Raw genomic sequence first — 26,816 nt, forward strand, 5'->3', positions numbered from 1 at the left:
TCTTTCTTTCTTTCTTTCTTTCTTTCTTTCTTTCTTTCTTTCTTTCTTTCTTCCTTTTCTTTTTTTCCTTCTTCCTTCCTTTCTAAACAATGTGGCTTTCTTTTTCCTGATTGAAAAAAATCGACTTTTATTTTCAAAAACTTAAATAAAAAAGCTCAAAAGAGAAAAGAAATTTAAGTTGCCTATTATCCCACTCTCCGGAAATAATTACTGTTAACATTGTGGTGTATGTGTTCAGTTTTTTTTTCTTCCTATGCATATTTTATTTAAACAAAAATGGAATCACTATATTCAGGAAAATTGAAAACATATGCCCACACAAAAACACCTGTATGTGAATGTTCATAGTAGCATTATTCCTAACTGCGAAAAAAGGAAGTAATCCAAAATATGTTCATCAACTGATGAATGGATAAGCAAGAAGAGGTATATCCATTTAAGGGAATATTATTTGGGAATAAAAAGAATAAATTGCTGATACACACTACAACAGGGATGAACTTTGAAAACATTATGCTAAGAAAGAAGCCAGACACACAGACCACATATTATGTGATTCCATTTGTATGCAATGTCCAGAATAGGCATATTTATAGAGACAGAAGGTAGATTAGTGGTTGGCAGGGGCTGGAAGGTGGGGGAAATGGGGAGTGACAGCTAATGTATACTGAGTTTCTTTGTGAGGTGACGAAATGTTCTGGAATTGGATATGGGACAATTGCACAACTCTGTGAATACACTAAAAACTACTGAATTGTACTTTTTTTTTTAAAAGATTTTATTAATTTGAGAGAGAGAGAGAGTGAGAGAGAGCATGAGATGGGGAGGGGCAGAGAGAGAGGGAGAGGCAGACTCCCCATTGAGCAAGGAGTGGGATGCTGGGCTTGATGCCAGGACCTGGAGATCCTGACCTGAGCCAAAGGCAGACGCTTAACCATCTGAGTCACCCAGGAGGCCCTGAATTGTAAACTTTTAAAAAGGTGGATTTTATGTCAATAAAGTTGTAATGAAAAATTAGCATAAAATGTAATTGTGCTGTACCTGGTAATATATTATGGATATTTCTCTAATATTCCCAATAACTGCCTTTCTGTGATTTTTTTTTTAAGTGATCTCTATACCCAATGTGGGGCTCACACTAACAACCCCGAGATCTAGAGTTGTATACTCTTCGGACCAAGCCAGCCAGGTGCCCCTGACATTTTTATTTTTAATTACCAAAGGGATGCACAGTCACTGTAAAAAAAAAAAAATTGAATAATGCAGAAGAGTGACAATTAGAAAGTGAAGTATTTCCTCCTCTGCCCAACTTCAACACTTTCAGAGTATTGCTTAAAAATCACTTTTATCTCATTCTCTTCTGTTCACAGATGTTTACGTTCAGGGCAAGCCCACTGTCTTGTTTTATTTGTTTGTTTATTTGTTTATTTTTAAAAGATTTTATTTATTTATTTGACAGAGAGAGACACAGCGAGAGAGGGAACACAAGCAGGGGGAGTGGGAGAGGGAGAAGCAGGCTTCCTGCTGAGCAGGGAGCCCGATGTGGGGCTCGATCCCAGGACCCTGGGACCATGACCTGAGCCCAAGGCAGACGCTTAACGACTGAGCCATCCAGGCGCCCCTTTCTTGTTTTATTTTTAATTTTCCCCTTCCCCCCATCTCTACTCTCATGCTCCTTCCCACTCTAATGTGTTTATTGTATGTTCTTAATTATGCAAGTATCCTTGCAAAATACCACCTTTTTTTGTATAAGGTTTTTGATTTTTGGAAGTGGTATTGTGCTATGTCTTCTTACTCAACACTTGTTGAGGTCTTGGCGTGTTCCCGAGTGCTATTATTTCATGGTAGACATCTGCCACATTTAACTTAGGTTTCCCTAATGAGGGACACCTCAGTTGCCTCCAACTCCATCACAATAAACAGTGTGGTGTATAAGCTCCCTTAAGTATGAGCAAGAATCATTCTTCGACATGTACCCAGGTGTGGGGCATTATACAGGGTCAAAGGACATATTCTTATGCAAGTACAAACATTTCCCTTTCTGGGACAGATATGCCAGTTTATATTCTCTCTGCTCTCCTTATGCACAAGAATTTTCATCTCCCCACATCCTTTGCTAACACCTGGTAGCATCAGACTTTCTAATTTTTGCCAATCTGCTGGATCTAAAATAATAACTCCTTATAGTTTTAGTTTACATTTCTGTTTGTTTCTATAATTACTAGGGAGTTTGATCATCTGTCCATGTACTTGTTTGACATCTAGTCCTCCGTTAAGTGAATCGTCTGTTCATTGTTTGGTCATTTTTCTCTTGGGTTTTCTGACTTTTTCTTGTTGACCTGCAGGAGCTCTTTGAATATTCTAGATATTAATCTCTTGTACTGACAAGATGTTGCAATCTCTCCTCTGGACTGTCATCCATTTACTTTGGTATCTTCTGCTGAACACAGGTACTTAACTTAGTATTGTGAAATCCATCTAATTTTGCCCATATTTCTAGTCTCTAAGGATATTTTCCAATTTTTTTCTATTTATCTCCTAATTTTACATTGCTACTATTAACAAACCTTTTTTTTTTTTGCTATTTTTATCCTTTTTAAAAAAATTTTTTTAATGTTATGTTAGTCACCATACATCATTAGTTTTTAACAAACCTTTTCTATGTATTTGTCAACACATACATAATTTGTTTGGTAACAAAAATAGGATAAAACAATGTATATTGTTAGGTAACTCTTTTTCATCCTCCAACAAAACGTATGGACTTTCTTCTGTATTTCTTTCCCTTTCTGGGGATTCTATTCAGATCTTTCTCACTTTTTAATGACTGCATAGTATTCTCTTCTGTGAATGTACCATAACTTATTTAACAAGTTCCTTATTGATGGAAAATTGACAGTATTAAAAAAAAATGCTTAGGGCGCCTGGGTGGCTCAGTCGTTAGGTGTCTGCCTTCGGCTCAGGTTATGATCCCAGAGTCCTGGGATCGAGTCCCACATCGGGCTCCCTGCTCAGTGGGAAGCCTGCTTCTCCCTCTCCCACTCCCCCTGCTTGTGTTCCTGCTCTCGCTGTCTCTGTCAAATAAATAAATAAAATCTTAAAAAAAAAAATCTTAAAAAAAAAAAAATGCTTAGTGCTTGTTCAAGTATTTTTTAGGCTAGATTACCCTAGGTAGAATTGCCAGTTCAATGATATATTTATTTAATATTGACTTACAAATTACTTTACAAAAATTGTAAGTCAATTGTAAGTCAAAAATTGTAATGTTTTTTATGCCCAGCAACAGTGTTCAAACAAGATTTCTAATGGAGACAGCATAGCATAGGACGAAAGAGAGCCTGCTGTAACATCAGAGAAATCTGGTGCGAATCTTATCTCTGCCACTTAGCTGTGTGACTTTCTCAGTTTCCTCATCTGTAAATGGTGGTTTTGATACCTATATGATAGGGCTGGGAGAATTCAATCAATGTTAAATGTAGAGCCCTCATAAAGTACCAGACACCAATTCTCTACTATGGGAAATTTATTTATTTTATTTATTTTATTATTTTTTAAAATATGGTTTTTCTTTTTCATTTATTTTTTAAAGATTTTATTTATTTATTTGACAGAGAGAGACACAGCGAGAGAAGGAACACAAGCAGGGGGAGTGGGAGAGGGAGAAACAGGCTTCCTGCTGAGCAGGGAGCCCGACTCAGGGCCCATCCCAGGACCCTGGGATCATGACCTGAGCCGGAGTCAGATGCTTAATGACTGAGCCACCCAGGCGCCCCTACTCTGGGAAATTTATAAATATTGTTATTTATAATATTATGATACTAGATGCTTCTATATTCAATTTTGAACAGGTCTTCACTATTTCCTCAGCTAATTTAGTTTTTATGGAGTTGGCAGTCTCAGTCCTGGTTCAATCCATCCCACCCTCCTCTTCTTCTTTCCAATCTTCTTAGACTTCCAGTGGAAGAAAAGGGACTCAGAAGATTTAATAATGTGTACCTCATGCCTGCCCACTCCTCTGGCCAGTCTAAACCTGGTGAGAGAAAATCACCATTGTTCCTCATCAGCCTCGTTAAATTCTGTTTTATTGTGTGGGTTAAAATGCAAGGGCAGAAAGAAGGTCTGGCGTCTGAGAGACCCTCTCAGAAAGAACAGAGGCCCAGGGCATGGGCAATGGCTCTGCAGCTACCGTTCTTGCTAACAGCAATGACTAAAAATGGCTGAAGGTTAGAGCGCTCCCCTGGGAGGGGAGCCTGTCACAGAGGCAGGAAGTGAGGAAGGTGTGGGAGGGGAAGTATAGAAAACACAAGGGGAGGTTTCGGACTTATTTTTCTCTCCTGCATTCTGAACTTTCACTTCCCAGTGGGAACTGAGGTCCTCCCCAGTTCTTGCTTCCCATCCCATAATTTGAAATAGTAAGGCTTATGGAAGCCAGACTGGAATATCAACAGCTCTTCTGGCGGGAATCTGTTTTTCAGTGACAGCACAGAGCCAGAGGGTTGGTCCGTTGTGCCACACCGGTGTTCTAGTCACTGCGAATTTCAAACTAGTATGTCCGTAGAAATCATGAGTTCAGTGTTTTCACAGAAGCAACTGAATTGTGTCCTGGGAGGCTTAGGTTTATAGGAAACATTGAAAAAATTCATAGTCCTATAAACAAATATAGAATAATTAAATATTCCCTAATATCATACATAGAGCAAAGATAATGATACAAGAGGTTCCCAACTGGAGTCACTTTGAGGCAGGGCTAATTTATTTATTTATTTATTTATTTTATAAGATTTTATTTATTTATTTGAGAGAGAGAATGAGAGACAGAGAGCATGAGAGGGAGGAGGGTCAGAGGGAGAAGTAGACTCCCCGCCGAGCAGGGAGCCCGATGCGGGACTCGATCCCGGGACTCCAGGATCATGACCTGAGCCGAAGGCAGCCGCTTAACCGACTGAGCCACCCAGGCGCCCGAGGCAGGGCTAATTTTACAACTAGGAGAAGGTAAAAATCTTAAGTGTGCCCTTATGCCCAAGGCTTCTTAGAGGAATCTTTTCAATTAATAAGAAACAATTTTGGGGGTGCCTGGATGGCTCAGTCGGTTAGGCGCCCAACTCTTGATTTCCATTCAGGTCATGATCTCAGGGTCGTGAGATGGAGCCCCACGTCGGGCTCTGTGCTGGGCGTGGAGCCTGCTTGAGATGCTCTCTCTCTCCCTCTGCCCTTCTCCACTTGTGCTCGCTCTCTCTTAAAAAAAAAAAGGAAAAGAAACAGTGTTGTCCTTCAAATAATAATTTGATTCTGTGCTAGAGACAGATATTAAGGAATTTGTCTTTGGCCTACTGTAATAATTAAAGCCAGTGGACTTATTTGGTTTTAGCTGGCATTGGGAGGCTGAGTCCCTGCAAGGGCCAAAGACCTCTCCATTAACAGACAATGTGTCTCTGATCCCCGCTTTAAATAGGTCCTGTCCCTGCCTTTGCCAGGTGGTTGTACGAAGTGAGGGGAGGTATGTGACAGTGCAAATGCTCTCGTCTCTCTGTGCTGCCCTGTAGCTGGTGCTGAGCACAGAGAGAATCCGGTGACTGTCCCGGGATCAACTTCCTGCCACGGATGATAGGACGATTCAAAGCCCTGCAGACATCTGAAGGAGCTCCTTGGTGTTTAAAGAAAAAAAAAAGTGCATTAGAACAGATACCGTGTAGGTAATTGATCCAATATGCACACTGCAATTTCCTGTCACTGCATCCCGATCCTTCACCCAGAACGGTTCTTGAGCATGAAAAAGACCAGACTGCATGTCCCATCCACGTCGCCTTCAATCTCAACCCAACTCCGGCGGCAAGCTCAAGTTTCAGACCGTGGAGTGAGTGTGAAGTCGTTAAACCGCTTACAGCCGGGGCTATCGGTGGGGCTCCCCAGGAAGACGGGGGTCAATATGCACACTTGATGCTGGGAGGCCGTGACTTTTTTGACAAGCTGGCGCATTTCAGTTGCTTCTGCCAAAACGAGCACTTCCGGAAAAGACCTAAGGCTGTGTTTGGGAGGGTAGGGCCCCCCTGCCTGAAGTGCGGCCTCTCCTGGCTTGGAGGCCCGGGAGGGGGAGCCGGCTTGTGCAACAATGGCTTCTCCTTTCCCAGCGCAGGACCGCCAGTGACGTGGGGCTTCCGAGTTTCCTCCTCCTCCAACATCCAGATAAAGTGAAAGTGAACAGGCGCTTGGAAAATTACTAGTGTTTTTCCTCATCAGAGCACATGAAAGAGGGTGGCAGAGAATTTGTTACATGTCATTTGTTTTCAATATTGGGTGTCCTCACAGCTTTCCAGAGCAGGAGCTTCTAGAAATTACTCTCGTAGAGCACAAACTTTTATACTTCGCTCTCCTGCTTATGGTTGCTCTAAAAGGCAGAGGCGCCTGAAAAGGCTTTGTGATCCATCTCCATTTCCATTTCTATGAGAGAGATAATGCGTTCTTTCCCTGAAATTGGACATATACCCAGGTCTGTTCATCCCAGGCAGGAACCCGCGCTCTTGCAGAGCGGAACCGGGCCACTTCCTCTGGCGCTCTTCCTGCCTTCTCAATACTTCTATCGATATTTTCCTCTTCAGGGAATTGTATTTAGAAGAGCGATAAACTGCCCTTAGCGAGGAGATTCTTTCCTTTGCACCAGAGTCTAAATTCAAACCTCTCTATTTCTGATTTCTTGGGACAGGACGATGGTTAATACAGACCTGCTGACCTCCGTCTTCGTCTCCATTTCTTCCCGAGCTCTGATTCTCAAGGTCGGCTGGCGCGCTCATTCCCACTGGATTTGATTGTTGGGTGGATAATGATATTTTTATACGGAAGGTTGCAAAGGCTGGAACCCATGAAGGAGAATGTTTGATAAATTAGAACGTGAGCTCGGTGAGAGAAGGGATTTGCTTTTCTTCACTGCTGTATCCTGGGTGCAAAGAACAAAGCTTGGCTTGAAATGAATGCTCAATAAATATTTGTTGTATTAACTGGGAGAAGTATTTTGCTTATCTAGAACTAAACAATTCTCAAATACTTTCAAAAGCATTTACCAATGACTGCCACTTATACTTATTTTGAGGCTAGCATATCATTTCTTCATTAAAAGGTGTTGGCACATTCATTTAACTTTTTTTTTTTTGAGAAAAAAACAACACAGGAGATGAAAAATTCAATGTATAGTCCATTTAACCAAAGGGTGATTTACTAAATATTTATTAAGCAAGTAAAATATTGAGACAAAGTATATATTTTTATGAGGGAGACTGTGCTGAGATGAATCAAATGTACCTTGCTCTCAAGATGCTTTCGATGAATCTAATAGGGAGATTAGCCACAAACGAATACATAGGTATTATAAAGAAAAAGCCATGGAGAAGAAAGCGGTCCAGGGAGTCTGATTGAGCTCCAGGAAGGCCTGCAGGGAAGGAAGGGATTGTGTCAAATGCATATCTATATACTTATTGCCTAGCAAAGAGTAGATATTCCTCTCTGTTGAATGAATGAAGATCTTTTCCTGAGGCTGAGTCCTTGAGTTTAAAATAAAGAAAAAACTGAAAATGAATAATACGATGTTTCAGTGGATCAGAGGAAGAGACCGCATCTAGATCAGATTGGAGGAAGTCAAGGGCCATGAAGGAGGTGGGGATGAAGAGGGACTTTTCAGGTCCAAGGAATGATTTGGTACAGGCATGGAGGGGAGGGAAAATGGAGAGCGGGTGGGGGGAGAGCTAAGTAGCTGGGTGTAGCTGCGACCAAGTGTGGTGGGGCATGAGGGTAGAGGAGGTGGGCCTAGGAGCAAGGAAGGTGGGCTGCTGGGTAGTTTACTAGGTAGGCAACGGGAAGCCAGGGGCTTCAGCTTTGGGGAGCATCCTGATCAGGCAGATGAGGTGTGTTGGGACCAATAACCCAGCATGGGTGGGAAGGTGGACAGAAGATCAGACTCCAGGCAGTGAGACCATTTAACTTTTCTATTCCAGGTGAAAACAAGTCACAGAGATCTTATTTAGAAGATGGGAGAGGGATTAAAAAAAAACCACTGTGTTGGGGGTGGGGTGGAGGAGAACGGAGGAGGACGGAATAAAAAATGAGTCGAAGTGACTGGGGAACAGCTCCTAAGGAAAGCGGTGGGAACAGCAGGTTTTAGTGTGGGGGTGGGGGTGGGAGCGGGGGAGAGAGGTTGGATTTAAAGAAGTCCCAAATGTAGAGAAGATAGCCAGTTGGGGATGTCCAGCGGGCATGGCGGTGATTACACAGTAGCTTGAGCAACAGGTGTTTTGTTTCTTTTTTCTTTCTTTAGTTTTTAATTTTTTTTAAGAATTTCTTTTTCTTTCTTTCTTTTAAGATTTTATTTATTTATTTGAGAGAGAGAGTGAGAGAGAGAGAAAGAGAGATTGAGAAAATGAGTGGGGGGAGCAGCAGAGGGAGAAGCAGACTCCTTGCAGAGCAAGGAGCCCGACATGGGACTCGATCCCAGGACCCTGGGATCATGACCTGAGCTGAAGGCAGATGCTTAACCGACTGAGCCACCCAGGCATCCTTGTTTTTTTCTTTAAACGATGTTTTAATTTAAATAGTTATATTGCCACATTTGGTAATGTGAAAATTAATTCTCCTTCCTACCCTTGGTTGCCTATTTTTCTCTCTCCAGAGGTAACCACTGTTTCCGGTTTCTTGAATATCATGGTAAAGATACTCTGTATGTATCTGTGGTTTTATGTCCCCAGAAGAATTTCGTATTTTTTTTTAATTAAAAAAATTTTTTTTTTTTAAGATTTCATCTATTTGTCAGAGAGAGCGAGCGCACGCACACAAGCAGGGGGAGCGACAGGCAGAGGGAGAAGCAGGCTTCCCGCTGAGCAGGTAGCCCGATGCGGGGCTCGATCCCAGGACTCTGGGATCATGACCTGAGCCGAAGGCAGACACTTAACTGACTGAGCAACCCAGGCGCCCCAGAATTTCGTATTTTTGTTTTTAAAGGCTAGAGAAGACTTGAGTGTCCTTGAGACAGAAGGAAAAGAAAGAGAAGAGAGGTGGAGATTGAAGAACCAAATTACAGGGGAATGACTAATCAAGATCTTAGAGGAGGCAGGAGAGGGTACAATTTGTGGTGTAGGCATATGCTTCCAGGAGAAGAGCGGGCCCTCTGCAGAGCTAGGAAGGGCAGTTTGATGGCAAAAGTTTCCTCATGCTGTCTCCCTTAGATGGCCTAAGTCTCCTTGGCTTGGTGGTGGCTCAGGGAGGGGCCCGTGGAGGTAGGCTGGTGGCTTGAGGAGGACAACAGAGATGTCAAATAGCCACTCGAGACACTAGAGAATACCATAGGACTGTCAGATCCAAAACCAACCCAAAAATGTTTATTTTGATGATTTATAAAAGAAACACCACCATAGCAACTTAAAGCTATTTACAGATTAAAAAAGAAATGTACAGAAATGTATCCACACCATATTACATGAATCAGTTTTACTCAAAATGTTACAGGTAGTGTTGAACAAACATAACAAAACATAAATGAAGTTCTAAATCACATAAATGCCCTCCAAGCATGCTCAAAAGCCACTGGAAGCTGGTTTGGGGAAAAACTGGAAAACATGATTTTAGGAACCACAAGTAAGGATTATTCCACCACTGGTTGTAGATGATGGGGCCAAATAAAAGTCACTTCAACTTTCAACTGCAACCAGAAGCTTACATGTAGACAAAAGGAAAAAAAATGTGAGAGTTTTAAAATTGTTTTACTTATTCTGGTGAAGCCCAGAGAACACAGGGACTTGGAAATTTATATTCTAATCCACGTGAAAGTAGTTTTAATCAAGGATGATTTTATTTGTAGTTAATTGGGCATCACACCGTTCTCTTGCAGGTTACATGCCAATCAATATTCCAGTGTGCCGGGAAGGGAAAAGTGTGAGGATTTGTATCGAGACTGTGGCGGTGGATTTTGTTCCTCGGGCCTACTTGCGGCTTTCTCGACACATTAACAGCGCCCAGGGGAAGAACGCCATCTGAAGACTTGGCGCTGACCCTGGTCTTGGATGCTGCCTCTGATAAATGGTGGGCACCATCCCTGAAGCCAGTGAGGGAATGCTTGGCAGCCTCCTGGGCATGCTTCCCTCCATGTGGTTGCCAGGCCAAATTATACCCTGGCTGGCAGCTCCATGGAGATTTGAGACCTAAGTGTCATTTGAGACCTATGTCAGGCCGACATAATTTGTATGAGCAAAGTGGTCAAAAACAGGTGTTGACCAAGACCTGAGAATTATTATCTAGTGTAATTAAGCAAAGGGATAGAAGGGTCCACTTCCGCTCATTCCTTCAAGGATGCCCCTTAAAAATAAATAGAACTCCCCTACTTTATATTGCCTGATTTACAGCCGGATATGTGACCCTCAAGTCTAAGTTTCAGGATACATGTTATTAATGATTAAAAATAGCTAATTTTACTAATCTGGCAACTTGTGACATTTCATGATTACAAGCCTTAAAAATTTCATCCAATTTTTTTCTTATATGTAGAATGCATACACATTTAAAATATCAAAGGCACTTTTAGGTTACATGATAAACAAAAATACGTTAATAGAGACAGGATTATTTATTGGTTCCTTCAGTTTCTGTGTCCATGTCGATCATCGAGAGCCCAGTTTTGCACTTCACCTTTGGCGAATAGCGAGAAGAAAATGGCACCGAACACATTTATAGCAGCAGCGATACAGAAAACTGTTTGCCATTCTCTAATAGTGTTCTATAGGGAGAAAGAAAAACATGCACATGAAAAAAAATTTTGTTTATAGTCCGCTTTATAGAAAAGGTAGGGTCACAAGATTGTTGCAACAGTAGCATTATTCATAAAAGCCTCATGCTGAAAACAACCCAGTGTCCATCCACAGTGAAACTGAGGTATATTTGCTCCATGGAATACTATACAGCAACTAAAATGAATGAGCTAAAACAACACAGATGCATCTCACAAATGAAATGTTATGCAGAAGAAGCCAGACACAAATGAGTATGTACTGAATGACTGCATTATATAAAATTCCATTATGTAAAAGCTCAAAATTACACAAAACTAATCCACAGTGTTAAAAGTCGGAGTAGTGGCTCCTCTTACCAGGATGAAAGGGGAATGGCAGCAAGGAGCACCCAGAGGCTTTGCAAGAGAGGTAACGTTCTGTTTCTGGACTGGGTGTTGGTTACACGAGTGGATTAACTTTGTGAAAATTCATCCACCCCTATACTTAGGATTTGTGTATTTTTACAATACCATTTATTCAAAGTTTACTCAGGTTTACTCAAAATAAAACATGTGGCATGTCTTTCAATCATGTGTTACCAGGAAAGTAGTATGCTTGCCCATCATCTTCCAAGTTCTTAGGTGGGAGATACAAGGGGCAGATCAAGTAAGGATGAGTTAAGATGGACTTTGAATTTCAAGTTTGAGGCCTGGCACAGAGAGCTCCTGAATGGCCCACAAAACAGGGCACGGATGGGATTTGCCAGTTAAGAGATCAACAGAACACAATTGTTTACTGTATAGCACAGTGGTATAAAAACACCAGGCAGCTAGCGAATTTCTGGGTCATGTGACTAACTTAAACCACCATTTTTTGGATTTTGCAATGTCAGCGTAACCAGAATGCTACGTCTACAGCATGTAGAAAAGAAAAAACAAGCAGGGGAATTGGCAACGAGGAAGAAAAAGGAAAGACACTAGGAAGCTAGTATGAGGTCATTCATTTAGGAAAAAAGGAAAAGCATGGAGAAAAAGAGCACTCTCTTGTTAAGTTATGCTTATCTGAGATGCATGTATTTCGGTGAAAAAAAATCTTAGAAATCCATTGTAATTTTAGTAACATTTTCATATGCTAACAATGTGTTACTTATTTGTACTCTGCTCATTCTGCAAAGTTTTTGAGGCAGTGCAGTAATTTTTAATTGTGAGCAATTACAATTGTAAAGGCAAATGTGTGTTTTTCCTTTCTTTTTTTTTTAAGATTTTCTTTATTTATTTAGAGCGAGAGAGTGAGTGCATGCGTGCAGGGGGAGGGGCAGAGGTAGAGGGAGAGAGAGAATCCCAAGCAGACCCCACACTGAGCGCAGAGCCAGATGCAGGGCTCTATTCCATCACCCCAAGATCATGACTTGAGCTGAAATCAAGAGTCTGATGCTCAACCGATTCAACCACTCAGGCGCCCCTGTGTTTTCCTTTTAAAAAATAATATCCTTTTAATAACATTAAACAAATGCTATGATACCATATCCAAAATCCAATTCGGTTCCCACTTTACAAACGTTTCAAGACTTTAACTGAGGAATCCAGATATCTCTAGCAGAAATACTATAATTAGCCATAGTAAGTGAAATTAATACATGGTTTACTTAGGTTCCCATGGTTTACTTAGGTTCCTGTGTTGCCACAGTGCTCCATGAAGATAAGGTTAAACATTTCTGATGTGTCCATATTGAGACACACAATTCTAGAAAAAAAAAACCAAAACAAAACTTTCCCAATGTCCCTTTCTATTAAGTGAGAGAAAATAGTAACAAGGAGGCTTGGATTCATTCAAGTAAGGAATCAGAAATGGTGGGAGCAGGGGTGCCTGGGTGGCTCAGTTGGTTAGGCGACCGACTCTTGATTTCAGCTCAGGTCATGACCTCAGGGTCCTGGGATCAAGCCCCATATCAGGCTCCCTGCTCAGTGGGGAGTCTGCTTGTCTCCTTCTGCCCCCCACCCCCCGTTCGCATGATCTCTCTCTTAAATAAATAAATCTTAAAAAAAAAAAAAGAAAGAAATGGTGGGAGCAGAGAAGAAACAGGAACACCCACTGTGGCAAACACCTATACGGCCGAAATCAGTATATTTGGTAGTGAGAAAGTTTGTAAGCATATTCTGAAATTCTAAGGATTAGATGGTGTTAATTTGATCACAGAGACAGAGAAAATTAAGTCTCTTAGAGGTTTAAGTCAGCCTCTTGAAAACTGTATTCCACCAGGCTTTAGATTTTTTTAAACAGTAGAAAATTGGAGTTGGGGGTCCTTTATTTTTATTTCTTACACATTGTGGGCAACTTGCACAGTGCTGAGTCTCTGCTGACTGATGAGGCACCACGCCGCCTTCCAGCTGGAGGTGGGACCACCCCGGGGCCCACGGTGTTTCGGAGTCTCAGTGCCCTTCCCACACCCAGCTCACTCCTCCAGGGCTCCCTCCTCACAAATTGCGTGCTCTCTCCCCTGTGCCCACAGCACTCTGCACACATTCTTTTCTGCAGCATTCGTCACTGTACTTTAACTATTCGATTATGTGCGATCTGTAAATGATGTGTTTCACAAGTGTAGAAGCTTGTCATTTTGCCTTTGGATCCTCAGTATCTAGCATATTAATAATCACTCATGAAATGCCCGTAGATCCGTGTTTGACTGTTTCAGGGCTCACTAACTCATAAGGCAGCCCATTCTGTATAGTAGACAGCTTGGAGCAGAGAATTTTCCTATTGTGTCCTCATTACTTCTCTTCATCTGTCTTTGTGGAACTGCCAAGAATAAGTCACCATGTTCCGTGTGGTCATCCTTCACTATGTGAAGACATCTACCGTGTCTTCGCGAGTCTTCTGCTCCTCTCAGTGGTGTTCATTTCCCTGTTCCTGACTCATTCCCACATGACTTCCTGATACCTCACCTTTGTGGATCCACTACTTTTTTTAAAAACATAATTAATTAATTAATTTGACAGAGACACAGAGAGAGAGAACATGAGCAGGGGGAATGGGAGAGGGAGAAGCAGGGAGCCTGATGCGGGGCTCGATCCCAGGACCCTGGGATCATGACCTGAGCCGAAGGCAGACGCTTAACGACTGAGCCATCCAGGTGCACCTGTGGATCCACTTCTTGAATGAATTTACATTGCCAGTTTTTCTTTGTTCAAACCAAAGACACAAGTTATTTATCTTGTATAATATCACCACTTTTAAGTACTTGCGTGGTGTCAGCTACAATATCTTCGCTGAACTTAGTTCTATTGTTTCGTCTAAAAACCAAAGAGTGTTCTTTGAAAATATACTTTCCTGTCCATTATGGCATTTAGCTTTTTGTTGACCTAAAGAACCGCATAAGAATAAACATTCAGAATTTTACTCTTAATTAAAATATGCTCAATTTTGACACAGATGTGCAGGCTTAAGTGAACTGTGGAGACCTTTGCAGTTTATAAGCAAATTATCTACTTACATCAGGGGTCAGACTTTTAGCAATGACAGGCCCAACCATTCCTGGAATAGTGGCAAATGTATTTGTGATGCCCAGGAGGATACCAGCATACCTGCGGAAACATTTTCATAGAGGTTTATTATTATGTTACACATTTAAGTGGCTTTTTTTTAAAAAAGATTTTATTTATTTGCTGGAGAGAGAGAGAGAGTGACAGTACAAGCAGGGGGAGTGGCAGGCAGAGGGAGAAGCAGGCTCCCCGCCGAGCAAGGACCCCGATGTGAGACTTGATCCCAGGACCCTGGGATCATGACCTGAGCCGAAGGCAGACACTTAACGGACTGAGCCACCCAGGCGTCCCTAAGTGGCTTCTTTCAACAGATAGCTGTATTACTTCCAGAACACTCTGTATTCTTGTGAAATTTCATGTCTAAATGAAATGTCTTACTAAGTTGGACTGAATATATTTAACTGGTGAAAAACCTGCATTTCAATAGTTAATAAGCATTCTAATATTACACAGGGGAACGCAGTCACTGAAATGAAAATCCTTTTTTTTTTTAAAGAATCAGCTTTTTAAAAGATTTTATGTATTTATTATTATTTATTTGAAAGAGAGAGAGAGAGAGAGAGAGACAGCGAGAGAGGGAACACAAGCAGGGGAGTGGGAGAGGGAGAAGCAGGCTTCCCGCTGAGCAGGGAGCCCAATGAGGGGTTCGATCCCAGAATCCTGGGATCATGACCCAAGCCGAAGGCCGATGCTTAACGACTGAGCCACCCAGGCGCCCCAAATGAAAATCTTTCTTATAGTGATTTAGAAAAGTGTTGAGACAGTCGTTGGGCATCTGCCTTTGGCTCGGGTCATGATCCCGGGGTCCTGGGATCGAGCCCCGCGTCGGGCTCCCCGCTCAGCGGGAAGCCTGCTTCTCCCTCTCTCATTCCCCCTGCTTGTGTTCCCTCTCTCGCTGTGTCTCTCTCTGTCAAATAAATAAAATAAAGTCTTTAAAAAAAAAAAGAAAAGTGTTGAGACTGATTTTCGTACAGGGTACAGGACTATATTAGATAGGAAGTTTGATGTGTCTTAAGGTTCTTTAGTTAAAAAAAAAAAGAATTTATTTCCTGATTACAAAATCTATTTCATTGTTGAAAATTGAAAAAAAAATTACCTTTGTCCTTCCATATAGAGATAATCAACATTAACACTTCGGTAAATATCCTAATTATTTTTATTTATATGTATATATTTCTTTCTTTTTTTTTTTTAAAAGATTTTATTCATTTATTTGAGAGAGAAAGTATGAGAGAGAGAAAGCATGAGAGGGGGGAGGGTCAGAGAGAGAAGCAGGCTCCCCACCTAGCAGGAAGCCTGATGCGGGACTCGATCCTGGGACTCCAGGATCATGACCTGAGCCACCCAGGTGCCCCTATATTTCTAATATATTATTATAGAAATGAGATAATAATGAACATAACAATTTTGCAACTTACATGTTCCACTTACTATATGTATATGCTTATAGCTAAGTCCTTGCATACTTCCCAGAAGTAGACAAGTTTGGTATACATTGTTTGTGTGTGTGTATAACAAAAAATGCATTTTTAATAAGTTCAGGAAAAGTTGATTTATTTTAAGGGTAAAGCTTAGAGGAGTGGAATATTCTTAGCTATGTTTAGATGCGAATCTTTAAAGAAAGAATTCCTGCTTGTATTTGGAAAGTGCTAATGATCTGTTGATTTCTCCAATACATAAGGAATGTATGTAGACTAAGGAAGGCTGAATGAAATGCTTATTTTCCATAAAGAAGTCATATTGACTGCTAATCAGGAGACCTAAAGATCTGTGACTCCCAATTCTACCATGTGACCTTGGCCAGTTAGTGATAGATTATTTCCCTTATCATTCATGGGTTCATACATGTATACATGTAACATACCTGCTGGTCCCATGTGAGTTCCCCCACAACCCACCAAGTACACTAAAACATTATTTTTGAGTACAACATACATATGGAAATGTACACAGACCATAAGTGTACAGCGTGATGAATTTTCTATAAAGTGAACAGAACCATGTCATTAGCCCCCGATCAAGAAACAGAATCTACTGGAATAAACATTTTTAAGGACATTTTACATATGGCTGAACTGTCTCTCAAACTGTATAAGCCTTAATTTGAATAATCATAATTTTGTGAGGTCACCCCTACTCAAAAACTTACAAGGATGGTTTCATGCTTACCCTAAGAAGATTGTAATCTTTTGCCTGATTTGCAGTGGCCTGGCCCTGGTCCATGTACCTCGTCTTAGTGCTGCATAATACGAACTTCAGATTCAGAGAGCTCTCATTCCAGCCAATCACGTCTGCTACGCTCATTCCTGTTAGCTATCTGTACTCATCATACCCTACTCGCTATCTGAAATCCATACTCTTTCTGTCCGGACGACTTGCTTAGCACCTCTTCCACGAAGCTTTCTTTGTCTAGTTCAGCGCATATTGAGCTCTGTCTTCCCAGAACTTTATTGTCCTTAAAGCTAGTGCTATGGGTTCTAAGAGGTAATTGTTCTATAATTCAAGTTTGCTATTTCCGATTCCACAGTCTCACTGCAAACTCATGTTTTATTCCCCTTCATTATTTCCAGGGCCAGTACATATATGCTCATTCAATACATGTGACCAGAGAAATGGCATGTGACCCGCAGTTGTGCCAGGTCCTGTCCATAGACCCCTGGGGCAGTGGCTGTGCTGGCTGCTGGAGCTTTGTCCCACAGACACAAATACCTCTCTTGGGTACTGGCTCCAAAGGGTGCTGATTCCCGATCAGGAATTTCATAGAAATGGAACCACACAGTATGCAACCTTTTGGATTACATAGGGGAGTTGCTAAACATCTTCCCAAGTTGCTGTGTGTATCCACCGAGGAGGGAGCCCAATGCTGGGCTCGATCCCAGGACCCTGGGATCATGACCAGAGCCGAAGGCAGACGCTTAATGACTGAGCCACCCAGGCGCCCCTATAATTTATTTTTCATAAAAATCATCTAGGTAAAAAAAAAAAAAAAATCATCTAGGTAGGTGGCGCCTGGGTGGCTCAGTCGTTAAGCGTCTGCCTTCGGCTCAGATCATGATCCCAGGGTCCTGGGATCGAGTCCCACGTCGGGCTCCCTGCTCAGCAGGAAGCCTGCTTCTCCCTCTCCCACTCCCCCTGCTTGTGTTCCCTCTCTCGCTGTCTCTCTCTTTGTCAAATAAATAAATAAAACCTTTAAAAAAAAAAAAAAAGACGAGGAAGAGAGAGAATTCGCTCTATCTCTGTGAGTATTGACCAAGGAAAGGCTATGTGAGCACACAGGGAGAAGGAGGCCGTCTGCAAGCAAAGAAAAGAGCTCTCACCAGAACCTGACCGTGCTGACACCCTGATCTCCGACTTCCAGCTTCCAGAACTGTGAGAAAATAAACTACTTTTTAAAGCTACCCAGTCTATGGCATTCTGAATGGCAGCCCGAGTGCCTAAATAAAACATCCTGCTGAACCTAAGTCAATGATCTACAAACATCACAAATTTTTATGTTCAAAACTCATTTGTACTGGAAACAATAACAAAAGCACACGACACAGGTCTTTTTGGCTTATGCCCTTTAGGGAGTGTATCTTAAATTAACCAAGCTTGGCAGAATCTTTTTTTTTTTTTTTTAAACCATTAACACCTTGGCAGTAGGAGGAACCACCTGCAATGTTGCCAGGCCTTTTCAGTGACAGATATTAAGTGCAGATGAATGCTGTGAAATCCTAAATGTCAGCACCAAGAAACTCATTCAAGTATTTATATTACACTTGGCCAGGAAGGGCCATGAGAGATGGATGACTGCTGGGAAAAAAGATGTTGTCCAGACCCAGTCTGCCTTCTGTGTTGGTGGAGTACTGGAGTGCTGTGGGATTAATCGTTAAAAATCTCTCCAATTCCCCTGTATCTGGGCAACAAAATTATCCACAGAAAATCTCTATTTTAATCTAGAGAGAAAGAGGCTTGGAAAATACCACGAACACATCTTTAGGTTAATAGGATTACTGATTGTTTGTTCAAAAACCTTATGTCAGGCATGGCTCTAAGTTTATATATATATCCCATTTTAATAGTAAAATCCACTCCAGGAGGTAGGGATTACTATCTCCATACTACAGATGAAGAAAGACTGTAAAATGTTACCCAATTTGTCTGACTCCAAATCAGTACTTAGTATTATAAGGTTATAATCTATAATGCTGCCTTGTTAATAAAACTGCCATAGTCATCACTGAATTCATTCTGTAGGAAATACCAGTTTTCTGGAGCTTAATTTTTCACCATAAGCTTCAGTGCTGAATGCTTAAAGGTCTGTGGCCCTCGAATGTTCTTGTTCTAACTATCAGAGTGTTATCCAGTGCATGGGCACTCAGCTTTTTTTTTTTTTTAATTTTAGTATTTTTATTTATTTATTTGACAGAGAGAGACACAGCAAGAGAGGGCACACAAGCAGGGGGGGTGGGAGAGGGAGAAGCAGGCTTCCCGCGGAGCAGGGAGCCCGATGCGGGGCTCGATCCCAGGACTCTGGGATCATGACCCGAGCCGAAGGCAGACGACTCAGCCACCCAGGCGCCCTGTGGGCACTCAGCTTTTACCAAAGAAAAAGCAACTAAGCAACAACATGGTCAAAAGATATGTAATCCCTTAGTTAACCAAGACATGGAGAACTAGAAACAACTAGTATCCTTTAAACCAAGAAATTGTAGTTGGAAAATAAAAACTGCAAGCTCATCTAAAGGGTTGAATCAAAATAGAAGGGAGGGAAATAATTTTAACTTTGATGTGATTACCTTACATTTGTACAGTGATATATATTTTTTAAAATTTTTTATTCTTATGTTAATCCCCATACATTACATCATTAGTTTTAGATGTAGTGTTCCATGATTCATTGTTTGTTACAGCGATATATTTTTAAAAGTTACATATGTTGTTCACATATATATATATATATATATATTTTTTAAAGATTTTATTTATTTATTTGAGACAGAGAGAATGAGAGAGAGCACATGAGAGGGGGGAGGGGCAGAGGGAGAAGCAGACTCCCCGCCGAGCAGGGAGCCCTATGCGGGACTCGATCCCGGGACTCCAGGATCATGACCTGAGCCGAAGGCAGTCGCTTAACCGACTGAGCCACCCAGGCGCCCCGTGTATATATATATATATATATATATATATATATATGTTGATGACAACCAGAAATCTGGTGGTAAGCACATGGTGCATACATGCACTTACCATTCTCCCAACTTCGACAACTACTTGTTGGCATCATTTATGTTACTAAACTGTTCAGTTTCATACTATATCTAGATAATTTTTTTTTTTTACTTATGACTCACAAAATGCCAGGGCTGGAACAGAGTCTTCAAGATATGAAGTTCAACCACTCAGCTGATGCTTGAAGCCCAGTTCCAGGATCCTGCCTGCCCATCATCCAGTATATGCTTCAGGACGTGTGACCTTATCACACTTCAAGATACCAGAAGCTTCTACAGATGCAAACAGGGGCCATGTTAGTTTCATGTTTGTGTCTTCAACATTTGGTAGAGTGCCTGGGCACGCTGTTTGTTAAATAACTAGATCCATTAATCAGCACGCTATGACACTGAAATTTAGTAATTACACATCCATCTCATTGTACATCCAATTCATCTTTTCCCAACTTATCCAAAAGGTTATCATGGGAGATCTAGTTGAAATCCTGATGTACCATATATACTGTGTTCCCTCTATGTATGAGGCTAAAAATGTTGAGAAATTAGACCATTTTGCTATTTTGGCTGTTAATGATCCAACGGTTACTCCTCAGTAATCAGTATTTTCTTTTCTAAGAGCTCACCAATCAGCCCTTTAATATTTTACTTGGATTGATTTGTGACCCTGTCATGGCACCTAACTCAGTTTGCCAGAAAATAATAGTTTATTGTGTTATGTGCAAATGAACTTACTACATTATGAGCTAAGTGTATATGTGAGTGTAGATGTGTTCTATTTAATCCTCACAACAATCTTATAAGGTAAGTACTATGTATATTTGTTTTGGTTTTTTTTTTCACCTTCCCAGAAGCTCTTGCCAGATTCCAGAGCTCCTGAAGGACTGAAGGCACCTGATGAATCCTGAATTACATTTCAGCTCCATGAAATGGAGTGGGTGTCTTACTACCTTCTTTCTGGCTAGCTTGGTTAGTCAGTCAATTTTATGTTCCTTACAATTTTTACTTCTCATATTTATTTACTTAGTTTTAAAATAAACTCACATAAACTGAGGCAACCGGAGTATGTATCTGTTCTTGGCAACGAGTTCTTTACCCTGAGTTCTCAAAATAACTACTAGACAATGACCAATTTTTAAGATCTTCAAGAGACAACTTGATGTAGCAGAAAGATCCCTGAATCATGTTGCTGAGACCTGGATTCAAATCTCAGGTCTGCCATTTACTAGGGGTGACTCTGGAAGCCACATAATTCCTCTGTACCTGAGTTTCTTCTTCTTCAAAATGAGTTCTTTGTGTTCCCACCTTCATGTGTTGTAGTGGATATTACCAGTGGCCTCCTCAGCATCCATTCCCATGAGGTTTGGGGGATACTGACTCCTTTACCTCTAACTTTAGGGGGGTGCTAATTGTCCTAAAGTAAAATGGTATTCTCTTGGCCATAGGGGTTGGTTCAGGGGTGGATATGTGACTTGCTTTGTTTCAATCAAAATGAAGCCCAGGACTTACTTCCATGGTTGAGAGAGAAAAGGATCCTTTTCTTCCTTGACTGATGTGAGTAAAGAAGCATGCAATTCTGGTAGTTACTGGCAATCATTTCATTGTGTGATTTAACAAGCACACCCAGTCTTAGGATAAAACTAGTATCATGAAAGCTAGAGAGTGGAAAAGAAATGAATCTTTGGTAATATTAGTGGACAGCTGATGTCAACTCCTGCCAGAAGCCAACTGTCACTGGATTTTACACTAAAGTGAATCAATACACTATGCTGTTTAGCCAGCCTGAATTAGGATTTCTATTATTTCAACTAAAAGCATCTGAGAGATAACACAGCCTGGATATCTTTTGTGCCCAAACTCTCAATTCCCATATCCCTTTGAGTGTTCATCAACCCTTAGCTTGTTAAAATCTCAAGCCTAAATCAATTCTACAGCACATTTTCAATCCTACACTTGGGCAGCTGAAACCACTGAAAGAACAACTCTGTAAAATAGAGAAAGTACAAAACTCATCTCCAATTGCAGCTGATCCTCGTCAATGCCAGAAACCCCTTTAATGAGTTCTTAGTGACAAATTTCCCCGGTAGCTAGTTTGAACTTTTATGATTCTCGAGTCTTTTTCTCCACACCTATCTTCTTTCTTAGTCTTAACGATGAACCTGAGTCCCATGTCACAGAGAAATCAAAGACTAACAGTTAAAGACTTTTCAATTAGTTATCTACTGCTGCACTATAAATTACTTCAAGCCTTGCAGCTGTGGACAACAAATATTTATCATCTCACAGGGTCTCTGGGTCAGGAATATAGAAGTGGTTTAGCTGGGTGGCTCCGGCTCAGAATTTCTCATGAAGGGCGCCTGGGTGGCTCAGTCGTTAAGCGTCTGCCTTCGGCTCAGGTCATGATCCCAGGGTCCTGGGACCGAGTCCCACATCGGGCTCCCTGCTCGGCAAGAAGCCTGCTTCTCCCTCTCCCATTCCCCCTGCTTGTGTTACTGCTCTCGCTATCTCTCTCTCTGTCAAATAAATAAATAAAATCTTAAAAAAAAAAAAAAAAGAATTTCTCATGAAGTTTCGGTCATGTTGGCTGGGGCTGCATTATCCGCTTCTAAGCTCATTCATGTGGCTGCAGGCGATGGCGTCAGTTCCCCCCATGTGGGCCTTGCCACAGGGCTCCTAAGTGTCCTCCTTACGTGGCAGATGAGTCATCTGAGACAGAGAGCAAGGAAGCTGCTGTGAGGCCTTTTATGACCTAGTCAGATATCACTACTTTTACCATATCATTAGAAACAAGTCACTAAATCCAGCCCACACTCAAAGGAGTGTTCCCTCCAAGTGTTGAAGAATGTGTGGACATATTTTGAATCACTACAATCCTCAAGTTCTCATCTCACTCACCTCAAAACTTTTCTTTAACTGAACCCACTTTACTACCTTCCATTTCTTCTCATTTGAAAGCTAATCCCTCCACTTGGGCTCTGATTCTCATCCCTTCCTGACTTCTACCAATCAGTAACTGTCACTTCTTTCTTTCAGCTTTAACCTTTCATTGTTTATTGGACTTCTTTTCTCACTATATGTACAACCTGGGTCTCTTTTGCCTTAAAAAAACCCCCAAACAATCTTCCATCGATATGTGTCCATCTTTAGCTTTTTCTCTTTCCCTTCATAGTTTATAGTTTTGAAATAGTTGTTTATTGGCAGTGGTTCTCAAATTTTAATGTCCATGAAAACCACCTGGAGGAGCAACAAAATGCAGAGTCCTTCCCTAGCCCTGTGATCAATTATTCTGCTTTATTTTTAACAAGCACTCCTGATGATTTTGATGTGGATGGGCTAAGGATCCCATTTTCAAAATCACTGCTTTATGTTGGCGGTCTTCACTTCCTTATCGTTCCATTCATTTCATAAGTCACTGCAACCTAACTTCCTTCTCCTTGTTCTATGGAAACATTTTCACCAAGATGTTTAAAGAACTTCTCCATATGGAGAGGAATATTTTCATTCTTGCTTTACTTGACTTCTCTGTGGCATCTGACACTGTTGATCAAGCCCTCCCTTTGGGGATCCCAATCTCAGCTTATTTTCCTTCTCTTTTTCCTGTTGCATCTTTCAATTACTCTTGCATCAGGTTCTTCTTTCTCTTGATGAATTCCCAAGGTTTTCATTATTTCCTGAGTAATTTTATCCAATGCTGTGGCTTTATCTACTACTCATATGTTGATGACTCCTAAATTTTTATCTATTATCCAGAGCCCCTTCTTGAATTGAAGACTGGATAATCTTGGCTTTCTTGACAACACATTCTTGATTTTCCTTCTATCTCTCTTGTTCCTTTTTAGTTTCCTTTTCTGGTTATTTCCCCTCTTTCTGGGTGCTAAATGTTTGCCAAGATCCAGTCTTGGGATCACTTGTCACTCTCTCCCAAGGCAATGCTTATCTTTCAATACTTCAAAATGTGGATTACTATTGCCTAATTTTCATTTCCAATCAGAATGCTCTTCTGAGTTCCAGATCCATAAATCCAACTGCCTATAACTACAATTTTCTAGATGTCTTCACAAATATCTAAAATTTAACATGTCTGAAATTTTTATCTTCCCCCAAGACTCTTCCTCCTTCAGGTATCCCAATTCCAATAAGTGGCACATCCATCTATCCAGCTGCAGATGCAGAATGTCTGGAAATCATCACACTTGACCTCTCCTTACTCTTCAGGTCTAATCTATTGTCAAGTCCCATCTATTGTATGGGTGCCCTTATATGAAGAGTGAGAGACACTGGAGCTCTTTCTCTCTCTGCACAGATGTATGCATGCCTGCAGACACACTGGAGAAAGGCCATGTGAGCACCCAGCAAAAAGCAGCCCATCTGCAAACCAGAAAGAGAGTTCTGATAAGAAGCTAACCATGCTGGCATCTTGATCTTGAACTTCAAACTGTGAGAAAATAAATTCTGTTGTTTAAGCCACCCAGTCTATGGTATTTTGTTATGGCAGCCCAAGTAGACTAAGACACACACTGATTTCTTTTTCTACTCATGTAAATTCTTCTCTCAGGAACACCCTATTCCCTTTTCGCCTGGCTGACTTCCTACTCATTCCTCAGACTTGAGCTTAAATGTCATTTCCTCAGAGAGACCCTCCCTTACTCTTTGATCTACATTATATCTATTTGTAATCTCCCATTTTTTCTTCAAAAAGTTTTTTATTTGTGTGAACCTTTTGTTTTTACCACCCTAGACCAAAAGCTTCACAGGCCAGGGCTGTCTTTTATGGCTGGTAATTGGCAGGTATTTGATAAATATTTGTCGAAAGAATGAATTATCATAATATATTACAATTGTTTATTTTTTTTTTTTTTGCTGCTTATTTCCTGAACTAAACTAATCTCCTTGCATGCAGGAGCTGGGTGTTATTTTTTTGTAGTGTCATGTAGAGTGTGCTCCATGTATAGTAGGTCCTCCAGACGTGTTTGTTGTAGGAGTGACAGGACTTGACTAGGCCAGGGCCTCCCACTTGAAGATGCACAAGAATCACTTGAGGACTTTAACATACAGATTCCAGTTCAGCAAGTCTGGGGTGAGGCCTGAGATTCCGCATTTCTCATAAGCTCCCACATGATGCTGATGCTCCTGGGCTGTGGACCACACTTTGAGTAAGGGATGAGTTACTGTAAATCCATCCTGGTTCTCACTTTCTATGATTCTATAAACTACATAACAAACAGTGTCATTTTGTTTAACTCACTTCAAGAGAAATCCCTTCCAGATTCCTTCTCTAATCAGTAGCCTAAAGGAACATATTTTAGTCCTGTAATTATTTGCTATTTCTTTGAATCCTTGGGTAATCAGTCTTCATTCCTACTTTGTAAATCTCAAATACATGCCTCAGGTCACTATGCAGCAATTTGCTTAGGCTTCTTCTATTCTCTGTCCCTCAGAAATGACTTCTCATGCCTTTATTCCTTCAGCTTCAAGGGGTTCTTATTTCCATTGTGTTGTATCAGATCTTTCTTTCTTTCTCTCTTTCTTTCTTTTTTAAAGATTTTACCCACTTATTTGAGAGAGAGTGAGCACATGAGCACGAGTGGGGTAGGGGCAGAGGGAGAAGCAGGCTCCCCATTGAGCAGGGAGTCCTACACAGGGATCCCAGGACCCTGGGATCATGACCTAGGCCAAAGGCAGATGCTTAACTGACTGAGCCACCCAGGCGCTCCTGTATCAGATCTTTCAAATTATCACTAAATTGAACAAAGCTTTCTTGAATTTGCCTTTCAAATTCTTCCTTTCTTTCATCATTATGTTAAACTCCTTTTTTTTTTTTTTTTAAGATTTTACTTATTTATTTGAGAGAGTGAGAGAGAAAGATCAAGAGCAGGAGCAGGGGGAGGGGCAGAGGGAGAAACAGATTCCCCTCTGAGCAGGAAGCCCTTCAGGGCTCCATCCCAGTACCCTCGGATCATAACCTGAGCCAAAGGCAGATGCCTAACGGACTAAGCCACCCAGGCGCCCCTAAACTTCTTTACTTAACTCACCAATAAGTATACTCAACAAGCATTTCCTAGCTTGTAAGGTTCACAAAATTCTTCCCTCTGTTTTGATTTTTTTTGACAAAAGACTCTGGTATATTGTAAACAACTTCAACATTAGACATTTGGTCTTGTGATAAAACCAGAGATTTATTCCTTCAACAAATGCTTACTGAGCACACTCTATGTGACAGGCACTGTAATAAAACTTTGATGCATGATCAATCTTGGGATGTGAAAACATGATTACATTGCTAAATAGGATAAGACATATTTGGAGTTTTTTTTTGATCACGATAGACTTTTTACATACAGTGTAATATTTTTACTATACTGATTATCAGGTCCTTATACTTTTAAAAATGTAATTCAGCATTACATTAAAAACACAAAATGTTTTATATTTAAGTGGGATTAATGTAAACTTCTAGTTTAAAGATAAAAATCATATGAAACTATGCAAAAGATGTTTGAACTTCAGAATTTAAATACTGCCAAGATTGTAACTAATGGGTTTAATAATTAATCACATCTATTTCTGGTTCTGAAAGTTTAAATTGATTTTAATGATATGAAATACTATGAAGATAAATGACTCAAGAAGGTACCACTTTCTCTGTAAAATGGGTGACTATTTAGTCAGTATATAACCAATTATTGTTCCTATAAATTTTTTTTTTAAGATTTATTTATTTATTTATTTGATAGAGAGAGACACAGCGAGAGAGGGAACACAAGCAGGGGGAGTGGGAGAGGGAGAAGCAGGCTTCCCGCGGAGCAGGGAGCCCGATGCGGGGCTCGATCCCAGGACCCTGGGATCATGACCCAAGCCAAAGGCAGACGCTTAATGACACCCAGGCGCCCCTATGCAGAAACTTTTAATTTTTATTTATTTCTTTTCTTTTATTTTTAATTTATTTTTTTAATGTAAGCTCTATGCCCAATGAGGCACTTGAATTCATGACCCCAAGAACAAGAATTGCACGCTCTACTGATTGAGCCAGCAAGGTACCCCTATTTTTTAATTTTTTTAAGTAAGCTCTATGCCCAACATGGGGCTTGAACTCAGCACCCTGAGATCAAGAGTCACATGCTCTACTGAGCCAGCCAGGGTCCCCTGTAGATACTTTTTAGAGCTATTTAAATACATATAATGTAGCTGATATGTGAACTCAGCTTTAACCCAGCAATTTCTCTAATTAACAGTTATGATTACAGAAATGAAGAGATAACTAAACAAGTTTCATTTACTAGAATTAGGAAATAATAACATCATAATAAAAGTAATATACATTTAAAGCT

At 40.8% G+C, this 26,816-nt stretch overlaps 1 protein-coding gene across 4 annotated transcripts in view; it reads right to left on the reverse strand.

Moving 5' to 3' along the window:
• Positions 1-9,349: 9,349 nt before the first annotated feature.
• Positions 9,350-26,816, reverse strand: part of SLC17A5 (solute carrier family 17 member 5) — a 48,251-nt gene continuing 30,784 nt past the window's right edge. For 2 of the 4 annotated variants that reach the window (XM_034990328.1, XM_034990331.1), the window contains 2 exons: positions 14,233-14,323; positions 9,350-10,750 (listed from right to left, as the gene is read on the reverse strand). In XM_034990328.1, coding sequence (XP_034846219.1) covers positions 10,613-10,750; positions 14,233-14,323 — 229 coding nt within the window. In that variant the 3' untranslated portion in view covers positions 9,350-10,612. Of the gene's footprint in view, positions 10,751-14,232; positions 14,324-21,984; positions 22,195-22,219; positions 23,857-26,816 lie in introns of those variants that run through there. The other 2 variants (XM_034990330.1, XM_034990329.1) reach the window with 2 other exon arrangements.

The sequence above is a fragment of the Mirounga leonina genome, unplaced genomic scaffold (genome assembly GCF_011800145.1).
Source record: "Mirounga leonina isolate KUSES-001 unplaced genomic scaffold, KU_Mleo_1.0 Mir_53, whole genome shotgun sequence".
NCBI lineage: Eukaryota > Metazoa > Chordata > Mammalia > Carnivora > Phocidae > Mirounga > Mirounga leonina.